Source organism: Aulostomus chinensis, chromosome 11 (assembly GCF_037954235.1).
Source record: "Aulostomus chinensis isolate RoL2024-O1b breed Wild chromosome 11, RoL_Achi_v1.0, whole genome shotgun sequence".
Taxonomy (NCBI): Eukaryota; Metazoa; Chordata; class Actinopteri; order Syngnathiformes; family Aulostomidae; genus Aulostomus; species Aulostomus chinensis.
Genome location: NC_141330.1, coordinates 4562988 through 4584723, shown reverse-complemented (window position 1 = coordinate 4584723; position 21736 = coordinate 4562988). Strand labels below are relative to the sequence as shown.

Below are 21736 nucleotides of genomic sequence, written 5' to 3'. Positions count from 1 at the left end.
GAGAGCTCCATGGCGATTGTTGTAGGTGAAAAAACTTCTGTCCAAGTTTGTTTGTTCTTGTAAGAGGGCACAGGTATCAGCAACGTGCAAACTATTGTACGGGGAGTAGGTAAAACACACGTTTGTCCCTTTCATCACAGTCCTGCAGGGCGTTTATTGTCTCCACAAGATTGTCTTAGTAAGAAAACATATAAAATGGATTCTTTATGAACTTCCAATAGATAGAAGCATCTATCTATAATCAATAAATAAACATCTGCTCCAGAAGATTTCTGTTGAAGAGTTCTTGTCACATATATGTATATATGTGTGTGTGTGTGTGTGTGTGTGTCACACACACACACACACACACACACACACACATACACACGCAGTAATTGTAAGAATAAGCAGTATCATAGAAATATAAATAATAACATTCTGTCCGCTTTTTCAAAGTCTCCATTGAAGCAGTTTTCTCTTGTCGTATTCGGCTGTGCATATTTAGTTTCCATTAAATCAGAGTCAGAAGGAGAGTCGAACGGAAGAGCTAAAACTACAAAAAAAAAAAAGAAAAAAAAAAAGGAAAAATGGCCGAGGATATTAAAGAGATCAAGAGTCTAAAATGAGCGGTTAAATAATGCTTTCCTACATCGCTGAAGAGAGAAAAGATGAAGGGGGGATCAAATCTGAGTAGACTACCAGAGAGAGAAAGAGAGCGAGAGGGGAGCAGCAGGAGGAGGAGGAGGAGGAGGAGAAATAAATGCTTTAAAAAGTAAATCAAGTTTGAGTGAAATTCTAAGAGAAGTCAAGCACCTTTGAAATACATCTTACCCACGATACACTTCCCCTCTCTCTCATTTTTTGAGAATCGCTCCTTCCTTGGCCTTCCGCGTTCGTCCTGTCTGATTGTTCAGACTGCATAGCTATTGAATTGCTCAGCAGGCCAACAAACGTGTGTCCTGTCATTCTTTCCAAAGTACGAGGCGTCAAACAACATTTTGGGGGAAAAAAAAAAATCCTGTCATCAAATCAGAGAGAGAGGGCTCAAGTATGGCAAAAATTAAAAATTAAAAACCCAGCATTTCCTTACATGGTCCGCTGGGGCTCTGCACCATCCTTTGAGCAAACAGAATGGGACCAATGCCCCAAGTTCTCCCTTTGTCAGCCAATCGCGTCACGAGAGAGGGCTCTGGACATTTGGCCATGCCACCCTGTGGACTGCCGATGGTGCATCAGCCAATTAGGTTCCACACTGTCCTCCATGAAGCTTTGAGAATGGCTAGGGGGAGAAAAAGGGAAGACAGAGAAAAGGGGGAGAGAAAGAGAGTGAGAGAGATAGAGAGAGAGAGAGAGAGAGAGAAGAAACGGGAGGGTGCTTGATCAGGTGCTATTGAAGCATCTCTATCTGGTGGCAGTCCATCCAAAGCTGCACTCATCTCATATCTACAGTGTTCAGCTCTGAGGCAACTGCTTGTTTACCTGAGTCACTGAGGTATTTTCACAGCAATATCAATATCTCAATCACGGATCGGCTCACATCTCTCAAAAGAAACTGATGTTCAAACCCAACCTGAATCCAACATTCATCTCTCTCTCTCTCTCTCTCACACACACACACACACACACACGCACACGCACGCACACACACACACACACACACACACACACACACACACACACACACACACACACACACGATGAAAAATGTAGCCCTACGAGCCGTCTCCAGAGAAGACTAGTCCTTGTGTAGCAGGTATTAGCATTTGGAGGTTCAGCAGTTAGACGTTCACTGGGATGATGAAACTAATTCAACTAATCTGGCCTACAAAGTATCTACAGGAGCCATTTTGACCGTTGCCACGTGTGTGTGTGTGTGTGTGTGTGTGTGTGTGTGTGTGTGTGTGTGTGTGTGTGTGTGCGTGCATGTGAGAGTGTGTGTTTGTGCATGCCTGTGTGGGTGCGCGTGTAAAAATGGCTGACACAAAGCTGATGAAGAAACAACTCCTCTCGGTTCCCTCAAACATGTGTGAAGCTACAGAGACAAAAAAAAAAACCCAACAACAACAACAACAACAAAAAAACAAAAACAAAGAAGAACCCAAAACAAACAAAAACAAATTCATATCCAGACGAACAATACAACAGACAGTTCATATACAAGATGAAGGAAAATGGATACAAACATTTCCAAGACTCAAAGTTGGAGGATTCGTTCCATAAAATCGCATCATACATCACATCTCTGAAGTCACCTGTACAGGAAATAGTCCACTAAAGGTCTTTTAGTTTGGTTCCATGCTGTAATGAAGTGTCAGTCTTTTTCTTATGGGTTTTTTTTTTTTGTTTTGTTTTTTTTGTAACTATTTTGAGATGTACCTTGAAATCATGGAGAGTTAAAAGCATCTGGGGTGCGGTGTGTTTTAGGGGGAGGGTCCGTAAGGCAAAGGTGGATGGCGAACTAGTCTACTGGCCGAAGGATGCTGAGTGTGTTTATCCCAGGCACTTGGTGGCGGGTTTGGCTGATCTAAATGGTTCAAATTATATTATCACACATGTTTTGAGAAGGATCAACTTATAAAGTCGTTAGGTGTCCGAAGACTGAAAATATAAAGGGCCCGTTAATATTGTGAGCAATCATAATTATGCAGTACTTGCAGCTGGGGTGAAATTTGTTGGTGTAAAAAGAATGAGTTTTGTTTTTTTTTCTCTCTGAGAAAAAACAATATGAATAGTGGATCACTCGTGGTGGCTGGAAACAATAAACCGACATTTAATAACAGAAATTTAAAAAAAAAACAAAACAAAAAACAAACATTACATTCATTCATTTCATTTTATCTTCAGATTCCAGCGCTAATTAAAAACAGCCGTTTGAGTTTTAGTCTCAAAGCTGATCCATCAATTTAGTGGCTGCTTTTTAAAAACTGCAAATAAAACCAGAGATTGGAGGAGGGCACCTTTAAAACACAGGAAGTGGAAAACCCCGTTAACCCCATAACAAGACAAGAGGATGCACAAAGAACAGAGACAAGGACAGAAAACATATTGTGGAAGAGGGACATGTCCTGCCGAAGACATACCGCAGAGGAGAGAGAAGACAGTGGGTGAGTCATGGCAGAGGCAGTGCTATGGCAGACAAGGACATTTGACTTGGAAAATGGCACCATTTGTTTCTGTTTAGCACCAGTTTGTCACAAATCGGTTCTGATATTGAGAAGAGAAAAACTCCACAAGCTCAGTCCAAAAACAAGAAGTCCCTTAGATTGGAAAAACAAAAACAACAACAACAACAACAACAACAACAACAACAACGGAGAAGAAGAAGACGTTTCCATCCATTCAAGCCTCTACGATGATTTGGTGTCTTTGAATCTTATCTTCAGGATCATTTCTCTAACTAGCAAAGCGGGAAAACCCTGTTTAAAAACACTCAAAGGCACTAAGAAAGCCAGACTACACTTCTACCACATCTCAACAATTGCAGCCTGGCGTGTTCACGAGAATTATTGAACCTACATCCATGGGAGTCAAGGATACTATAAACTAGCGTATAGCACTTATTTGCTAATGGCTACTATGACGTCTACGTAGACATTCTATAGTGTTTGTTTCCTTATTGTTTCTCATGAAGCCCCAGACAGGCTATGAGTTCACGGAGCAGATGTTCACATACGCCAATGGTCGGTCGCTCAAATGCCCGACGCATTCAAACAGCTGCGATAGAGTATCATTATCTTGTCCTGCAAGACTGATACTGGCTGAGGCTCCGCGTGAGCATCAAGAGTTGTGGAGCCCTTTGTGTGAAATGCACTGTGCAGTAGCTGAATGAGCGCTAGCCGCCTCCTGCACGCGTTTCTTCTCTCTCTCTCTCTCTCTCTCTCTCTCTCTCTCTCTCTCTCTCTTTCTCTCGCCAGCAGGAAAGTTACGGCGAATTCTTTAAAGACAGATTTGGGTTTGTGTCATCTCTCTCTGATTTGGCTCAGCGTTGTGTTTGACCTACTCCCCCTTCCTCTGCTATGCCTGCGGTTGCTGTTGCCGTGGTTCCAGTTGCCTGTGAAGTTGTCATGGGGGAGGACGTTTGGTTGCCACGGAGCTCTCCATTCTGACTAGGATGTTGATGAGGAGTGGGTAGAGAGGGAGGGTCTATGGTTTGGGGGAGGACTCCATTGTGGGGACAGCTGTCAGAGGAAATGCCCAAGGAAGAGACTCTGAGGCCTTGATCGTTGGTTAGCGTTGGTCCTCCTCCGCCTCCACCACCTCCCCCTCCACCTTCAGTTTTCACACCGGGGTCTGCAGAACCCAGGGAGGAAAGCTGGTTCTCCTAGCGAGATAGAGAGAGAGGGGAGGGGGGAGGGGAGGGGAGGAGTGGGAGCAGGAAGAGATGGTGGTAGGAGAGAAGCCATTCAATGAATGATGGGAGCGATGTGAAGAGTTGTAAAGGAGATGTCCAATCAAGGCAGATAATGTGAAATGTAGAAGGAAGAAAATTCACGTTGACGTGATAAAGATGGGAAGAGGACAGGGAGGCAAAAAAAGCACCAGAAAACGGTGTGATTGAATTGAAGAGGAAAACATCAACAGAGAAAAACAGACAAAAAAACAAGTTGGAATGAGCACATGAAAAATCCATGGAAGGAGCAACGTAAAAGACGCATGAAAAGGGATCGAAAGAACCAGAGAGAGAGAGAGAGAGAGAGAGAGAGAGACAGAGAGAGGAGAGAAAGAGTTACAAAGTTGATGCATGATGTACACCAATAGACATGGCAGCACAGGAGAGGGGAGACAGGGAAAGAAGGGATGAAGGGGAATTAAAACTCTTGACGTCAAAGGGTCCTGATCTTCCTGGGATGATGTGTTTGTCAGGTGCAGGGAGTCAGGAAAGGTCAAGAGGTCATTCTTAGCCAATGAGTACAAATCAATAAGGACAAATTCACGTGAGCTCTCAGAAAACTTAAAAAAAAAATCTTAAATACTCTAGAAAAGCTCTACAATTATGGCCTCTACCTTAACAGCACATACAGTAGCTCGCTGCTGTTGCATGCAAAACTGCCACATCGAGCTTAGCGCCAAATTCCAAAAAGCAAAATAAAGATGCATCTTATAGCCTAACTGGAAATCCAAACTACTGATAAAACTCACCAACCAAAAGCCTTCCACAAACCCTTGGATCACATAGCAGTGACGTGCTACATCTGTGTTTCAGCGACGTTTCACCCCAGAAAGTGTCTTGAATTCATGGATTAGTTTTTGCCCCTGCATGACTTCTCGGTGAGTCAAGAATTCAGAGAACGCTAGGTGACGTACTTGTTGCTGGAAGCTAACAGAGACTGAATATCAAAGGACAGTTCGGGTTTATCAAAGCGGGATTGCACGAGGCAGACAAACCCTCAACAGACGAGGGTCAGAGGGCCGAGGACCAGGCACTGTAGAAAAATGGCAGCCGCTGCTTTCAGCCCATATCTGCTGAGGGTAACACCTTTACTAGGAATGACTTCCTCAGGCATCCACACTTCAGCGGCTTTAGCAACGACACCAAACATCTGTTTACAAGCCGTCAAGTGCGTCTTCATCCAGTCGTATGCTCAAAGCTTCAGAAACACTTTGATTTGAGCTAAAAACTTCTCCCCTCTACGCCGTGAGCGTGACCCTCCGTGATCAGCAGCTGCGTTCTGGAGAAATCCCTCCCACAGGTCGTTCCCCGGCCAGACTCTAACCCTGACGTGTAGCGGAACTCCTGGGCAGCGCAGTTCTGGCTAATGAACGAGCCGGGGAAGCGGGACTTTGACTGAATGCACCAGCAGGGTTCAAACCCACGTGCGTGACCACTCTCGTAGACTGTCCCTCAGACCAGAGCGTTAGTGGATGAGGAAGGTTTGGACACGCGGGACGTTGCGTTCCGACGGTGTGTAATCGGAGGTTTCGTACAGTTTTCCCGCTCTAACCTTTGGAATACTCGATTCACTTCATGCAGGGGACAAAAACACCCTCATGGATTCAAGACGTTTGACGGCAAGTACTGGATACATTAAAGACACTTTTTGGGTGAACCATTGCTCCAATCTAGGGTTGAAGCTTTTGGCTGGTGACTCATTCAGTGTTTGGTTTTGCCATCTGTTCTTACCTACACTGGGGCACCATAACAGAAATGCCAATAATAGCGTCATTATCATTATTTTTTGAATCAAGCCTTCACTCCCAGTCTCGTTCACTGGAGTCTGCGAAGGATCAGTGGGAAGAGAAAAGAATTATTTTACCAACTCTGAGAACATAATGATACCAAGAGCTAGCGGGGGATGATTGGAATATAGAATCAGTTTTAAAGCTGAAATTCACAGTTAAACCACCACGAAACCTCTTGAAATAATTACACTTGATTTGTCCTGCTTGGCTTATTTCAGTGCGGCATTTAGACGTAATTACAGCGACTTTGTTCCGGTGAAAATCTAAGTGTATCTCCATCTAAAAGTATGTGCAGCAATTTACCATCCCAGCTCAAAAGTGGAAAAAAAAAAAAAAAATGTATATCAGGTACAAGAAGTATGAGATACTGTAACAAATGAAGTGTTATGGAGGGGAAAGTCGGGGGGGAGGAGGAGGAATAGTTCGCATACAGCAGAGAACATGAAAAGGACCATGTGATCCCTGCTGATGGGTGTGTCCGTGCTGAGGTGTTTCCATTCCACTTAAAAAAAAAAAAAAAAGAAAAACAAGAAAGGAAAAACAACCACATTACCCCCCCCCCCCCCCCCCCCCCCCCTCCAATTGGATGTGAATTAGCGGGGCCTTTTCTCTTCTCAATCAGAACCAAAATGAATGAAAACATTTCCTAACTGGTGCTATGAACAGCTATCAGACGGTTGCAGGATGCCAGTAACATGAATCCAATGACACTTCCCAGAACACGACCAACAGGACGGTTTAATATCCATGTGTAGACCAATACACATGTCTATTAAACTCCAGATATCAAGCAGCTGAACAAAGACATGGTAAAATGTTTACTGACATCCTTTTTTCTTTTTCTCTTCTTTCTTTTTCTTTAAACTTACCAAACTTGCTTCACACTCTGTCGGCGTGTAGTGTCTGATTACAGTCAATTACATCTTGCTGTGAGAGTGTGTTATGCTAATGAAAACTGGAGTACCGGCGACAGAAACACAAAACACTTAATGGAGCACTGAGATGCTAAGTGTAGTAAATGATGCATGTGGCGAATCGTAGACAGTTCCTTACCCATCTCCTCCAATCTCCAATCAATAAGTCATGAGCAAACTGTAAAAACCTCTCCACACTTCCAATAAAATCCATTTGTGAATACTGGCTCGGTCAGTATGGAGTCGTAAAGTTAAACGTAAGCCTTACGAGCTCTAACTGGTACGCGGAAACAAACAGACAGACAGACAGACAAACAAAAAATAATAATCGACACGTCATCAGACGCACATTAACCACAGTCGACATCATTCAACCAAATAATGTGGCAAAAACACATAAATATCAGAAACACACTGGAAGACACAGGAAAAACACAAAAAAAGATACAACAACATGTGCACATTAATCAGTGTTCTTCAGGGAAGGAGCGGGTCAGATACGGAGATTTCCCATAATTCCCGTGTTTATGTCCGGGGCGTGCTGGGGGGTTGGGGTGGGGTGGGGGTGGGGGGTGGGGATGAAAAACTGAATGGGAATGTATGTTTATGTGTGTAGGAAAATGCAGCAGAATTATATTACATGTACCCCTTATTGCTGCTATATAAGTACGAGATAATTACCAGAATACGATGAAGCCTACACACTTCATATTTTTTACTAAAATAATTCATAACAACTGCCCCCGATTTCAAAAATTATAAATAAAAATGCACACCACCACCGCAACTTTACACACAGTTAGAAAAAACAACGTACACAATGACTTTAGGTTGTTGTTGTTGTTTTGGTGGCTGTGTTCCACTGAATAGCTTTGGGTAAATTAAAAGCAAAACTGTGATTAAAATACATTTGAACAAATATCTGTATACATAGCAAAGACTCGTATGACCTGAAAATGAATAATTCAAAGTGCACCCCATCTGAATTGTGTGTGGTAAATTAATCTTAAACATAAGGTTATAGATATTGTAGTGTTGCCGTCGATCGAAGAGAAAGTATTTTATGGTAAAAAGCAAAACAAAACAAAAACAACCCTTCATTTTGAGAGGTAACTTCAGCGAGCGATGATGTGAATCACGGATCGTCCCCCTCCATCGACACGCGCGCTGACGAGGGCGTAGAGGTAAAAGCTGCCCTTCCAGAGAAGCGTGAAAAACAACATTTTGCTTCACCACCACCACCACCACTCAAAAATCTTCGTGTCTTGAGTTTTGAAGTTAACAAAGGAGCTTCTTGTTGGAGTCGGACCAGAAACGACACACTTCCAGACCCGAGACTCCACAAACCCAGGAACAGTGAGGCCTCTGAGGAGGGGGCGATGTTCCTCATCTATAAATAACTCAGACGCTGTCCCTGAAGACCGGAACGCTGTCTTTAACTAAGTACGTTCAACAAAATCTATGGTTATGTGTCCAAGGTTGTACTAAGAGGGACCGGAGGGGGGGTGGGGTGGGGGGGGAGCAGAGTTCTGCGTCTGGTCCTGCCTGTATTTTTCTGCCGATTGCAATCAAAGTTAAACAAGAGCGGGTGACAGGGTGAGGTGACAACTGAATGCGATGAGAGGTTGAGTAAAACTTTAAAAATGCCAACACTGGAAAATAGTGGACAGGAAGAATCAATGGCAATCATTGATTGATTTGCATTTCTCTGCATTTCAGTGATTTACCCAATGCAAAGAGTTACAGGAAGCTCTCCGTATATGACGCGAAAACTAGCTGCTCATACAGGTGTTGGCATCTGTGGGTCGCTGGGGGAAGAATATCATGCCATAGTTTCAAAACTGAAATCAATACTCTGACACATCGAAATCTTTTGATGAGGTTTTTGCCAGATTGGAACTGAATTTTGACCCTACTGAATGTTAACTAACGAGCTAAGTGGCTAGGCTAAATAACGGATTTTGACACCCGTGCCTGCCACGTCCTCGGTAACAAGAAGACAACGCGCCAGGGGGTCACACGAGAGCTCCCGCACACTGCTGCCGGAAGCTACGAGCTTTTCAGGCTCACAAACATTCAAAATGGTTCTTGCCTCGTTGTACCTGAAATCTGTACGTTCAAAGTCTTTCCCAACATTGGTACTTTCAGGTTTCAGACTCAGGATATGGCCAATAGTGGGAATATTGCCATCAGTGCGCATGTAAGTTCAAACATGGAGTGGAAAAACAACAACAACAACAACAACAAATAAACAAGAACTTTTCAAGGCAGCGGTTAGGCAGCAGGTTATAAACCTGTGAATTTCTATTTTTGCAGATTTTGCTCACCAAACATCACGCAGGCCAAGGTTCAACCTTTCAAACAAGCTGTCCAAAGATATCGATTTTATTATTCTTTGTTTTGAATTATGGCATCGTATTCATCCTGCGGTTGCTAGGTAAGACTGAGTTGTGTGTGTGTGTGTGTGTAGTGTGAAGTGTGTGAATAAGTCATGGCATTTTCATTTGTGGAGGGCTAAAACCGTCACAAACAAACCATTTGATGCCGAAAATTTTCAAAAGCCATTTTACAGTTTAGCAGCTACTGGGATTCTTCTTTCTGTGTGTTTCTGCCCAGGTGTGTTAGGTGCTCTCAGTCCCAGTTGTCTGTCACAGAATATTCCCAGTTTGAGTGCAGACGGACTGTTGTTGTGTTGAAGGGTGACAACAAAACCACAAAAAAAAACAAGAAAATTTAGAGAATATGCAGACTTCTCATACCCGCAAACAAGCTCGTACCTTCGATTTTTTTCTTAAATCAAAGAATCATTTTAAATTTTATTTTCGCCGGTGGAGAAAAAATATTGCGAAGAAGTAAGCTAACTGTGCCTGCTAGCTTGTAACAGCTGAACAGTGGCCTGCTGACTGCGAACTTGCGACTGAATCAACTCTAAATCTCGCCAAGCAGCCAACATTTGTAGCCGAGGTATTTAAGACACAGTTGCCTGGTGGAGGGCATTCTAGTGAGACGAAGGGAATTAGAAATCGTTTCATTGTCTAGTTTGGAAACGATCAGCTCCTTCTTCTGTTTATTGGCAAGTTCATCAACAAGCACGTCGGTGCATTACTGCCTCGAACTGGACTAGAGGGACCCTGGATCGGTTACTTACACAAATCCCTTCCCGTGCAGCGATTTTGGCTTCACTATGAAAGCAGCAATATTTTATTACAGTAAGTTTTGCCACAGCCGGCTTTGAGAGGGACTCTAAAAATATGACTGGCTTCTGTCAGTGGCTCGTTTTAGTCGCAACGCCAATGTTGCTCGTTTGTACTCAGCGTTGCGTATTTGGTCTCCCTGCTTGTTTTCTTTGCTTGCGCGTCCCTGGATTATAGAGCCCAGTGCTGCATGCTAACTGTGACCGATGATTGACAGCTGGCGAGCTGCACTTGCTGTCTCGGAGCAAAAGCTTGCTGTTGTGTAACAAGTTGGTTGTTGTCACTCCTTCAACCCAGAACTCTGTCCCACAACCATCAGTGACATCTGTGCAAATGTCCTGTGACAGGCCCCTTTTGTCTCAGAGGTAAATGGAAGTGGGCCGGACAGTGTGTTGGCTCGCAGTGAGGTCACAGGGTGCTGCATGTGGACAGGGACTCACACAGAGAACAGCAGAGGTAGAGAGAGGCAGCAGGTTATGGATGGAGAGTGAGAGTTTGCCGGTTTGTTTATTACCTGGATACTCGGGGTGGGACAGGCGCGAGACGGGGCTGCACTAGGATGGACTGACGCCTCCCCTAAGAGAAATCACCGTATCTCATCAACAAAGGAGGAGAGGAAAGAAGAGGAGAGGAGGGGGAGGGGTCAAAGCAGGAAGTGTGAGGAGGAGTGAAAGAGGAAGGGAAGTTGAGGATTCAGAAGGGCAGTGAAGGTCGAGGGGAACAACAGCCACTCGTACAACAACAGCACAAACACGATGCGCAACAGAAACAGAACAGAAAACACACAACAATAAAAAATGCTCAGAAACACACATACATAATGACAACCACACACGCACACACACACACACACACACACACGCACACACACGCATCGTCAGGCAAGTCCAGTGCCTGAGCGTCAGAGCAGCATGCCATGCAGAGCGTCGTAAGCACACATCATGCTTGATACAGGGGGAGAAAGAGGCGTTAAAACTCCGAGCCACATCTGCAACTCGAACAGTCGATGAATCCAAAACATTTTTTTGAAAGTGAATCCTGCAAGATTCCCGGTTGGGATCAACCTGTGAGAGGACGTGCCAAACCTGCAGTGGTCTAAAAAAAAACAGTCAAAAGACCCAGAATTAAATCAACACCATGTCAAAAAACACACAGAGGAGAGAGGGTTCCCACACACTCGCAAACACTCAACATCCAAGAGGTTGCAACACACAAAAGAACGCGATCACGTCATGTATGAACAAAACAAACAAACAAAAAGCAGGAATTAAAGTGACGGCAAACTCAGGAAGAGTTTCCCTCGTTGATGCGCCTGCAGCACCAAGCTCACACAGGCGGTGGCAGTCAGGTAAGACACACAAGCCACGATGTGTGCTGGCTCAAACTGAAAGAAATGTATCAAAGGTCTTACTAAGTAATTAGAGTTAGGATGACGCCGGTGAAACTGGCACAGCAACAGTGTAGAACAATAAGTGTTCGAACGTTGATTCATCGAATCCTGATTGCTTTTTTTTAACTCCATGTTTTTGTATTGCTATTCGTTGTTTTTTTGGTGCAAATTTGATCACTTTTTTAAATTTTTTTACATGAGTACATTTTTTGGGGGGTATTTTTCTAAATTATGGTAACTTAGTTTTTAACCCTTGTGGTTATCGTCCTTTTAATTATTAAAAAAAAAAAAAAAAAAAAAAGGAAAATCAAGAAAGCGCAAGACAGGAAAGTGCCGCAGTGAGTCAAAGGTCAACCAAGTTATGGAGAGAGGACGTTTAAAAGTGATTCATTTCAGACGTTTGTTTCGTTCCTGCTGTTGTCGTCATGATTTGTGCCTCTTGGTTTATCCGAGGAAACAAAATGAGCAGAAAAAAAAAAAAGAATTTTAGCCTCTTTTGCTTGAATTAACCAAGAACTCATCACTGACGTCTTCGGAAAATAAGTTACAAAACATGGAAACGAAGGAAGAAACAGAACAAGCCTGTCCAGCGTGTCATCCTTAACCTCTGGTGAACGACCTTTAGAAACGCTGCATGGCGTTTTCTCACGTTTTTGTGTTTTCTTGACATGCGGCTCGCATGTATGTCACAGATGCAAATAGATCAAGACAGACACGCGACTGTCCTCGAGTAAAAATGTAACAACAAGCCGGCTGGTTAGAGAAATGCATCAACCAAATGAGCAGAATAGTTTTCATTCCTCTGCTCTCCTCACTTGTTTCCCCTTAAATGCATGTTATAAGTCTACAAATAAACACGCGTGTTTACGTAAACACACTATATTTACTGCATGAGTCATGCTTGAATGTGGGCTGGTTGAATTGGACAGGATAAGAAGTGGGTGATGGTGGTGGTGGGGGTGGGGGTGGGGGGGTTGAGAGCATGACAAGACAGAATAGAAGCTCCAGAAGAACCATGGCCGGCATCATCACCACCACCACGCAGCAACAGTTCACGTGTTCGTTAGCGTGTCGGCTTCGAGGTGAAGGCGTGTTGAGCGGGACATGCTCGGCAGAGACAAATGACACAACCCACTACAAGACCAGCATCACAGACCCGGATGTACACGCACAAACCCAGCTAGACATCTCCATAGCTCGAGCTGAGGAGCGCACAAAGCAAAACTCCTCCACGGTCAAGGCTCCCAGGTATACTGGCAGACAGGTAGCAGTCGAACCCAAACACGGGGGACAAGTGAGGGACAGGGCAAGACAGTCAGAGGGACCACACGGCAGACAAATTCATAACAGCAGCAGAGACAAAAAAAAAAGAGAGAGAGAGAGAAAGAGAAGATAGCACGGGCCACCGTTATGGACTCGACAAGAGAAGAAGCAGTCTCACAGACCTGATCAGCGAAAATCCTGGTTTTTGGCTCAATGATGGGTCCTCCCCTTAACTCATCCTCCACAGCCATGAGTCTTGGAAGCAGAGAGAGAGAGGGAGAGAGGGAGAGACAGAGAGAGAGAGAGAGAGAGAGAGAGAGGAGGGAGGGAGGGAGGGGATGGCAGAAAGAGAGGGAGCATTAGGAAATCAAGATGATACTGGACATGCTTTCAGAGCATCTTTAACATCTGTCTGAACAGCAGCACGGTGAAAGATGCCGGTTACCTGGACCTCAATTCTAACTCTGACAGGCCGACCAGTCCTGTCAAGCCCATTCAAACCTTCAGCAGCAGTAACCAAAGCCTTGCTTTCCCAGGCAATGCCCATTTTCACTGGCGGAGCCCCCCCCCTCCTTCTTCTCACCCTTTGGGATTCATCAAAGCAGTTTCTTTTACCCGATTTAAGTTGTTTTCACAGAGTAATTACAGCCAACTGGAGGCAATTACTGAACGGCTCGGTAACCGATTCTGATCATCCCCAGGGAATTGACCATCTTACGTAACATGGACTGACCAAGGCACTGGTGGAAAATCCTTTGACTTGTAATTTCAAAGACTTACTGCTGCAGTTTTCATGAGCCAGCGGACAGTGCAGGTTTCCCAGCTCTACTGATTATCCAAGTGCCAGGGATTTACTCCAGATTGGGTCATTCAAGGATATTTCTCACACAGGGTTATCTCACAGTTGCGCTGCCAACTGGCCCAACCGTGGATATTGTTATGCTGGTGATCAATGCCAAATAGAAGTTACTGCGAGTAAAAAATAGCCTCGGCCATGATGGATTTCATTTCATCTGATTTATGACTTTCCACTTGTATGACAAGGTTTTCAGTTTGGTTCAGAACAAGAACAGACAGCCTTGCAATGTGAATGTTTCCCCAGTTGTCATGTAAAGATGGATGGATGAGTGACTTAGCAAATGCACAAATTATCCGTGTAAAGTAGCCAATCAACTGAGAGACATTTAATTGGCAGCATGTTTCAATGCAAAAAAAACTCAATATCACCAATCAACCAGTAGGCTCTTTGGCATATTGTGTGTCTCATTTACACATTCAAGATCCTTTTATTCAGAGCACAGAGAAGCACATGTTCGACAATAAAGAACGAAAATCCACAGGTGAAGTTTCAAACAGAAGCGTTTGGATGTTTTATTCCATAAATAACGTACAGTGTCGAGAGTTATTTTACAAAAGAAGAGGAAGAAAAGGAAAGAATCAATCATAAGCACAGACAGAAATATTAGCACTGTCTCAAAAAACAATGGAATGTAACATGGGTATACAGCATCAAGATTCTGACATGACTTCAAAAGGCAGACAATGATTCATGTGGGTGATGTGTTACCAAAAAAAAAAAAAAAAAAGGAAAGAAAAAGATCTTATATCCAGTTGTACTTCAAGTAGTGTGCTTTTGAGGTCAAGTCGTACACGTCGTCAAAACAATGTCCACCAACATGAGGTCACAATGTCTGAATATTTTGCTACAGAGAAAAAGGCAAGAGACAAAGGTGTCAAATCGGATGAAAACTGAAAGGAAACAGCAGACCTGCGTCAAACAGCAGCTGCAAATAGCTCCTGTTGTTTTGTTTTGGTTTGGTTTTTTTTAAGTTTTTGGTTATTTTTTTAAAGTTTTTTTTTTTTTTTTTTTTTTTTTTTTTGGTGCTAAAAAGTGATTGAAAACTTACCTCTCAACATCTGATTGCAGCGCAGCCGTCGGCTTAAAACAAACCCGAGAATTATTTGCAACTATTTGACAAAGGTCTGCGTGAAAAGTGAATTAAAAACAAAACAACAACAACAAAAAAAAAACAACCCTTGGCTGTTGCTACGAGCCACGCAAGTCGGACCCAAACTGATTACGCACACACACACGCACGCACGCACGCACGCACGCACGCACGCACACCAAAGCCAAAAGTCATCACCACTATGAATTCATTTGCAAGATTTAAACAGAAGTTTTGCCGTAGTACAATCCATAAAGCCTACCAATATACTCTTGCTACAAAAGAGAGGCGGATACACTCACACCAGGATATTATCTATATCTCTGGAGAGGGGAACAAGAAGAATCGCATTGTAACTGCATAAGTTCAGAGACAGTACTGTTGAACTCTCTTAGACGACTATCCCCATCACCATGTCACTGGACACAACCAATGACGCAAGCATGTACAGCAAAATCAAACATGTTTTTGTTCTCTTTAATAAATATCCATGGCAGTCATTCATTTAAAAATGCAGATTTAAAAAAAACACCATACAGAAAAGAAGCCAAAATCAAGTTGAGAACTAAAGAGAAACACTTTGCAGAAGTGTCAAAGAGTCAGGTCGCGTTGTCGTATCGTCTCGGTGGTACTTTACAGTATTCCAGGTCTTTCTTTTTGTTGTTTAGATACTGTAGATGGCACCTGGTAAAAGATTTTGGCAGGAAGTTTCTTTATGTACACAAAATGCATACAATACACGTCGTCTGGGTGCTGCGTGTGCTTCTGCACAAACAGCACAACTATTGTGTCTATTATTGCGCTTCTCCTGCTAAAATTAGCTATTGCAAGGTTAAAATACTTTATAATCTCACTCTCAATAGACTTCATATATATTTAATATATTATTATTGATATGGCTCTTGCATCACAGACTTTAATATGCTATGGATTATAGGTAAAAATAGATATGACAGGTACAATTATGACCATTGATTTATTTTCCCCTACTGCATCTCTCCACAACGTACATCTACTTCAGTTCACAGCAAACAGCTTGAGGAAGATAAATAGTCTCAATCATATTTATAACTACCAAAATGCAATAAAATATTCTGACAATAAGAAAAAAAGGAGAGCCTGTAGCCGATTGAGGGAAAAAAAATAAATAAATACAAGTGCTACAGGTAAAGTGGATTCAGTGTTTCTGTGGAATTGAAGAGATACTTCACACAAAAAAATTGTTGTAGCCTAACAAATAAATTTTTTCTCTCTCTCTCGCATCACTTCTTTGTGATTCCAGAATGGAGGAAGTGTCAGCTGCACATATTTGAGTTTTTAGCTCACACTCGGCATACAGCTGGATGAAGACGCCGTGGATCGTACGGGGTAACGTGCTGGAGGGTTTGTAAATGAGTGTTTTTGGTCAGTTTTGCTGTTGTTAGCCATCATTTGCCATTAGCTTCAAGCTAAATCTACATGGCTGGCTCCTACTGCATTCTAGACTCACAAAGAAGTAGCAAATGAGGGAAAAACACACTTTCCACACCTATTTGTGAATACTTGAAAAGCAAAATACTCTTTCTGGGTGAAGTAACGCTTTCACCTAGCATGACCTATAACTCAATATATGGCTTTGGTTTAAATTAGATTGTTTGGAACAAAAAGGTTACCTGGTCTGATGACAGATACTGGATTTGCTCTGAGCTTAAAGAAAAAAAGTCAATGCACAGAACATTAAGGCTTCTCTGAAACTCAAAATCTGCAGATCGAGAGATTTTTCAAGCCTGCAAAGGAGCCGTGAATTCAAGACACTCCTTTCGCAGAACCTGAGCTCACATTTGCATCAACATATCATACTTGAATGTGGAAGTTGAACATGATGTCAATTTGAGATAAAAATGTGACAACATAAGGCTGTGTTTACACTCATTTTGCTAAGATTTGGGGGATCAAATCAGTACACTAGGATGGCCTGAGACCATGATTCTTGGCATCCACACTCTTTGCCTTGTGTCCAGATGACGCAAAAGTCTTGCAACGCTTTTCGTGACATCATCTGGCTCTCTGAGTAACATCGGAAGCATCCAGATATGCTACTTAATGGATCCTTGTGTGGTCAGATGATTAAAGTCTCCTGCACCTTGTCTTGGAGCTGTGCAGCAGATTGGTCGTATTCACTTTTGTACTCCAGGGGAGTCGTGTTTTTAAGTGCTCTCATAAAGTTTCTCTATCATGAGGCATATACATATATATATATATATGCACACATATGTATATATTTATATATGTATATATTTATGCCTTGATGCGTGAATCTTCACCAAGTCAGTGATGCTCTCCTTGCATCGTAGCATTGAGTCAATGCCAAAAAAAGGAGACAGATCCCTGTGTTCACACCGTAGAAAGATACACCAGCAGTCCTTCCGTGAACACGCTTCACCCCGATTTAAAATGGAAGAGCTGATATTAAACCACAGTCTTCCATAGTCCTGTGCCTGAAGGTCCTTTGCTTTTAAAAAGTGCAGCCATGTTTCACAAGTATCAAATTTTAAATCCTCTTGTGCTGGATTGCAATCTCGTGAGAGAGTCAATTGAAAGTGAAGCTATAAGTGGAATCACACTAAATGATCTCGAGATCCAGTTAAAAGCAAGCAATGTGGCCGAGTGCAACAGCACAAGGATACGGGGGCGGGGGTGTTAATGCTGGTTTTATATACAAGGTTAGGACGTTAGGAGATGCTTTCCCTTTAAGGACGAGCAGGACTGTCTCTGTCTTCATTCCATGTCTTCTTTCCTGGAGTGGATTAGAAGTGGCAATATTCTCTGTCACAGTTATCCACCCTTCAGTTTCAGACTATAAGATGTGAACAAGAACACAGTAAACTCTTTTTTTTCCTTACACAGCTTTTTAACTCCAGAAAATCAAAACAAATGAATACATTTGAGCAGCGCTGAGGAATCTTTAGAACACAACAAACATTTGGTGCCTGAATACAGCTGAGATATGATCAATATTCCACCCTTTTCCCCGTCAGCTTCTTAATTTTGAGGCCGATCAATGAAAACTAACTCTTAGCTGCTCCATTACGTTTCACACAAGCACCCAATAAGGACTCATCGGGAGTTCTCCACAGTCATTCAGATGCAATGTTTGTGAATAAACCATTTTGTGAATAGCAGATTTTCTACAAGAAGAGTTTAAAGGACAATCAAAGACGTCTTTGTCCGGCTTAAGTCAGTTGAAATGAAACAACCACCAAGGGAGAGAGCCCAGCATGCTTATTAAAGAAGATACAGATCTCTGTCCTCCTTATAGTCTCTCATTTAATTTGCCACTCATTACATGTCTGCAGCTTTGGCTTTCAATATACAGCTCCCTGCCTTGCTCCCATGGCCGCGGGGCTTTATGAAACAGAAACCAACCTCCTAATACACTTTGCAAGATAGCCGCTGGTAAATAGAGTCCTATTCCAATGAGCCATATATGTCTTTTAGGGAAGAGTATCTCTGCTTCATGTCTCTTAAATAGAATCCAATATGCCAATGTTGCAGTCTGTCACCTTCCTCCTCAGAAAGACTATAAATCATTTTAATCAGGAAAACTCATATAGTCTATTCACCAACGCTCATAAGAAGTCAATGTGGCCCGCCCACGGCCTCCCTATTAAAGACACGAGAAGTCTCAGCTGTCTTTTTCCCTCCATCCCAACAACAGCCTCCATTTACCTGCTAATTATTCCTTTAATTTGGGAGTCTTTCTCCAGTTGCTGTTGCCGTAGCCTCCTCTCACTGTCCTCCAGTCGATTCTGGTACTGTAGGAGAATCTTATTGGTCTGTTGCTCCTGCGTGAGGAGCCTCCGCTCGTACTCCTCCAGCTTCTTGTGGGACATCATCAGGCGCTCCTTCAGGGAGTTGATCTCCTCCTCGTACTCCCGCACCTGAGACAGACGCACAGCGAGGGAACGCGACATTAGAAGTGTTTACACCCAGGTAGAAGTCCTGTTTCTGTGTAAGAGTCGAGCAAATTGTAAGCAAACAGTGGGGAAAAAAATGGGGCAATGCGAGTGAGGTGAGTTTCCATCATTCTGTTTGGAGGGAATAAACTAGGCTACACAGTGTATCTGAAAAGCTCAATAAATAAATCTACAACACAGGCTGTCAAGCAGAAACTTGCCCGCAAGTACTGCACCATGAGGGTGGTGCCCTTCCATAAATCTACCACACAGATTCATGACTTTCATTTATGCCTGCTGTTTCTCACAGTATTTCGAGACCTCTGGACCTTTGTGTCGGGACCATCTGCTCAGAAATGATGTTCATGTTTCAGTGACTAAAAGGCTTTTAATTTGAAAGTTTATAAGTGACACCCACCCTGTCCATGCGTGACTCATCCATGCTCTTCGAGTACTCCTTCAGTTTGAAATCTTCCCGGTCAATCCGCGAACTTTCAATGTCAGCCGACAGATGTGGCATGTTGGAGACCCAGGCCACTGTTCTCTCATTGGCTGGGGTCGGGGGATTTAGGGTGGATGGAGACTGGGAGCCCTGGGGAAAGACACCAGCACACTGAATATGAGAACATGGGTTCCTTAGTGACTGAGCCTCAATAACAAGGCTTTTGTCCAAATTTGCACATGCTCCGTTATTTTGAGCATGAGCAGCCCCTGGTGGGACACTTTGTTCAGCGTGAGTGTCAAACACACACACTTGCAAACGGATACACTGACTGATATCTTGCACATCGTTGAGGAATAACCCGGGAGTTGCTGACAGATCAGCTGGAGCGCCACAGAGAGGATGATTACCTGTTTACTCATGGTGGGTTTGAGCAGGTGTTGTTGCTGTTGCTGAGACTGCTGCTGTGGTGACTGTTGAGTGCTGGGACTGGTAGTTCCCTGTGGACTCTGGCTTTCCCTGACGGAGCTCTGCTGGTGAGGCAGGCCCGGCGCCGTGTTGTCTTTGACGGACAGCTGCCTGGACCCGTGCTGCCTGCCGCCGTAGCCCGACTCTGGTGACTGGAGGAGATTCCCGCTCTGTGGCCGTGTTTTCGCTGGAGCGGCCGGGGCAGCGGCTGCACTGACAGACAGCTGATGGGAGGTCTGGGATTTGACGCGCTGGGTGGGAGGCGGGGCAATAGAGCTCTGGCGCATGGGTTGGACTGTGGAGGGAGGTGTTGTGGCCAGGGAAGAGTGGGACGTTCCTGTCTGGGAGGTCATGCCCATCATTTGTTGTTGCTGTTGGATGTTATCCTTCGAAAATAAACAAGTAAAAAAAAACAAGTTAGCATCTACATTCCTTGACTAAAGCCTGTTTTGGACAAATACGGAAACTTTGAAATAAGCCTGTGAGGTCATGTTTTATTAGTGAGGGGCAAGAAAAACCAAAAAACGCCTGTGGCAAAATATCGTTCAGCACTGCGGTTAAATGCACAGAGTCCTCTAGTGGCCAGAGAGAGAGAGAGAGAGAGAGAGAGAGAGAACAACAACAACATCACCAAAGTTCATTGGAAAACTTCCAGAATTTGCTTGAGCTTTGCTTTTACTTTTGGAGCCTTGTTTGCTGAGACAGAACCAACCACAAATGAATTTTGTCATTCAACAACAGCAGCGTGAGTTGTAAACTCAGCAGCTTCCTCGTTTGGAATTAGCTGTCGCGCAGGTCTGGTCGTCCCTCTCGCCGCTGTAACTACCTCTGCTGCTCCCTTCTGTCTTCATTTACTTTTATACCAACACTCAGGTGTAACATCAGTGAAATATTCCCTCATTGATGGGGATGTGGAAGAGGAGTTTGTGTTTGAGTGAGTCCCAGCCAGGGCACCACAAAGATCGTAAATAAACTTGAGCTTAAATATCACGGACAGACGGGTTTTGGTTTTAACAACATCACCATCTAAATGGACTTAAGTGTCATATGGAGGTAACTTTATATGGTCAGAAATGAAGTGATTGGCTGTATCGAAGGATGGAGATGGAATTATCCATCTCTGCAGATGGTGGACAAATGGTATTCAGCTAAATTTATGCAAAGACAGGTGAGACATATAAAATATATCCCTTTTAATTTCAAAACACAAGACATGGGTTTAGGAGAGCAGAAATCTATTTTTGTCATCAACTTATCAGTTGAAGACAAAAAAAAAACCCAAAGTCAGCCACAGATCTTATCTTCTGTTAGGTTGCACCCTGGTCTGAAAACTCAGACCAATGTGAAAGATGAAAATCTACACAAGTGGCTTCAAACGCAACGAACATCCATGTACCTGCATATGCACGGACATCTGCCTCCGTCCATAGTCAGCCCTGCTGTAGTCGTCACTGTAGCTGTGTGAGTGGATGATGCTGGGTTGGCCCAGGTGACCGTCCCTGGTCCTGAGGGTGGACAGGTCCTCACTGCGAGAGAACCCCCCGTGGGCGAACTGCGGGATGTAGGTCTGGTGAGATGGTTCAGGCTCTGGGGCCAGGAGCAGGGGTGCTGGGGGTTGAGCCCGGCTGTGCTGGTGGTGGAGCTGTTGCTGTTGAGGCCCATCAGCAGTCGCCAGATGAAAGAGGGGATTCTGGAAGGAAAGCGGGTAGCGCATGGCGGCGGCCTGCTGTTGCTGCTGCTGGGATAGCGAGTCGGTGGTGGTGCCCATCTGGCTCAGCTGGCTCAGCCGAAGGCCGCCGGACATGCTGGAGCCGCCAGAGCCAGCTGACAACCTCCCACCGGCCCGCAGCTGGCTGCTCAGGCCCGACCCCAGGCCGCCACCGCCTCCGCTGCTCAGCCCACCGAAGCTGCCCATGCCGGCGATGGAGGCCTGGGAGGAGTTGAGCATGTCCACCGACTGCAGGTTAGACACGCTGTTCATTCGGGAATCCTGGAGGTCCATCATAGATACGCTTTTAT

The 21736-nt window shown here is 44.0% G+C and overlaps 1 protein-coding gene across 3 annotated transcripts in view; it reads right to left on the bottom strand.

The window, feature by feature from the left end:
* Window positions 1–335: 335 nt before the first annotated feature.
* syngap1b (synaptic Ras GTPase activating protein 1b) overlaps window positions 336–21736 on the bottom strand; it is a 142783-nt gene continuing 121382 nt past the window's right edge. The window contains exons 17-23 of one of the 3 annotated variants that reach the window (XM_086217831.1): window positions 21114–21707; window positions 19660–20103; window positions 19226–19399; window positions 18581–18792; window positions 13106–13178; window positions 10785–10846; window positions 336–1261 (exon numbers count right to left, since the gene is read on the bottom strand). In XM_086217831.1, coding sequence (XP_086073957.1) covers window positions 1144–1261; window positions 10785–10846; window positions 13106–13178; window positions 18581–18792; window positions 19226–19399; window positions 19660–20103; window positions 21114–21707 — 1677 coding nt within the window. In that variant the 3' untranslated portion in view covers window positions 336–1143. Of the gene's footprint in view, window positions 1262–10784; window positions 10847–13105; window positions 13179–14308; window positions 17649–18580; window positions 18793–19225; window positions 19400–19659; window positions 20104–21113; window positions 21708–21736 lie in introns of those variants that run through there. The other 2 variants (XM_086217832.1, XM_086217833.1) reach the window with 2 other exon arrangements.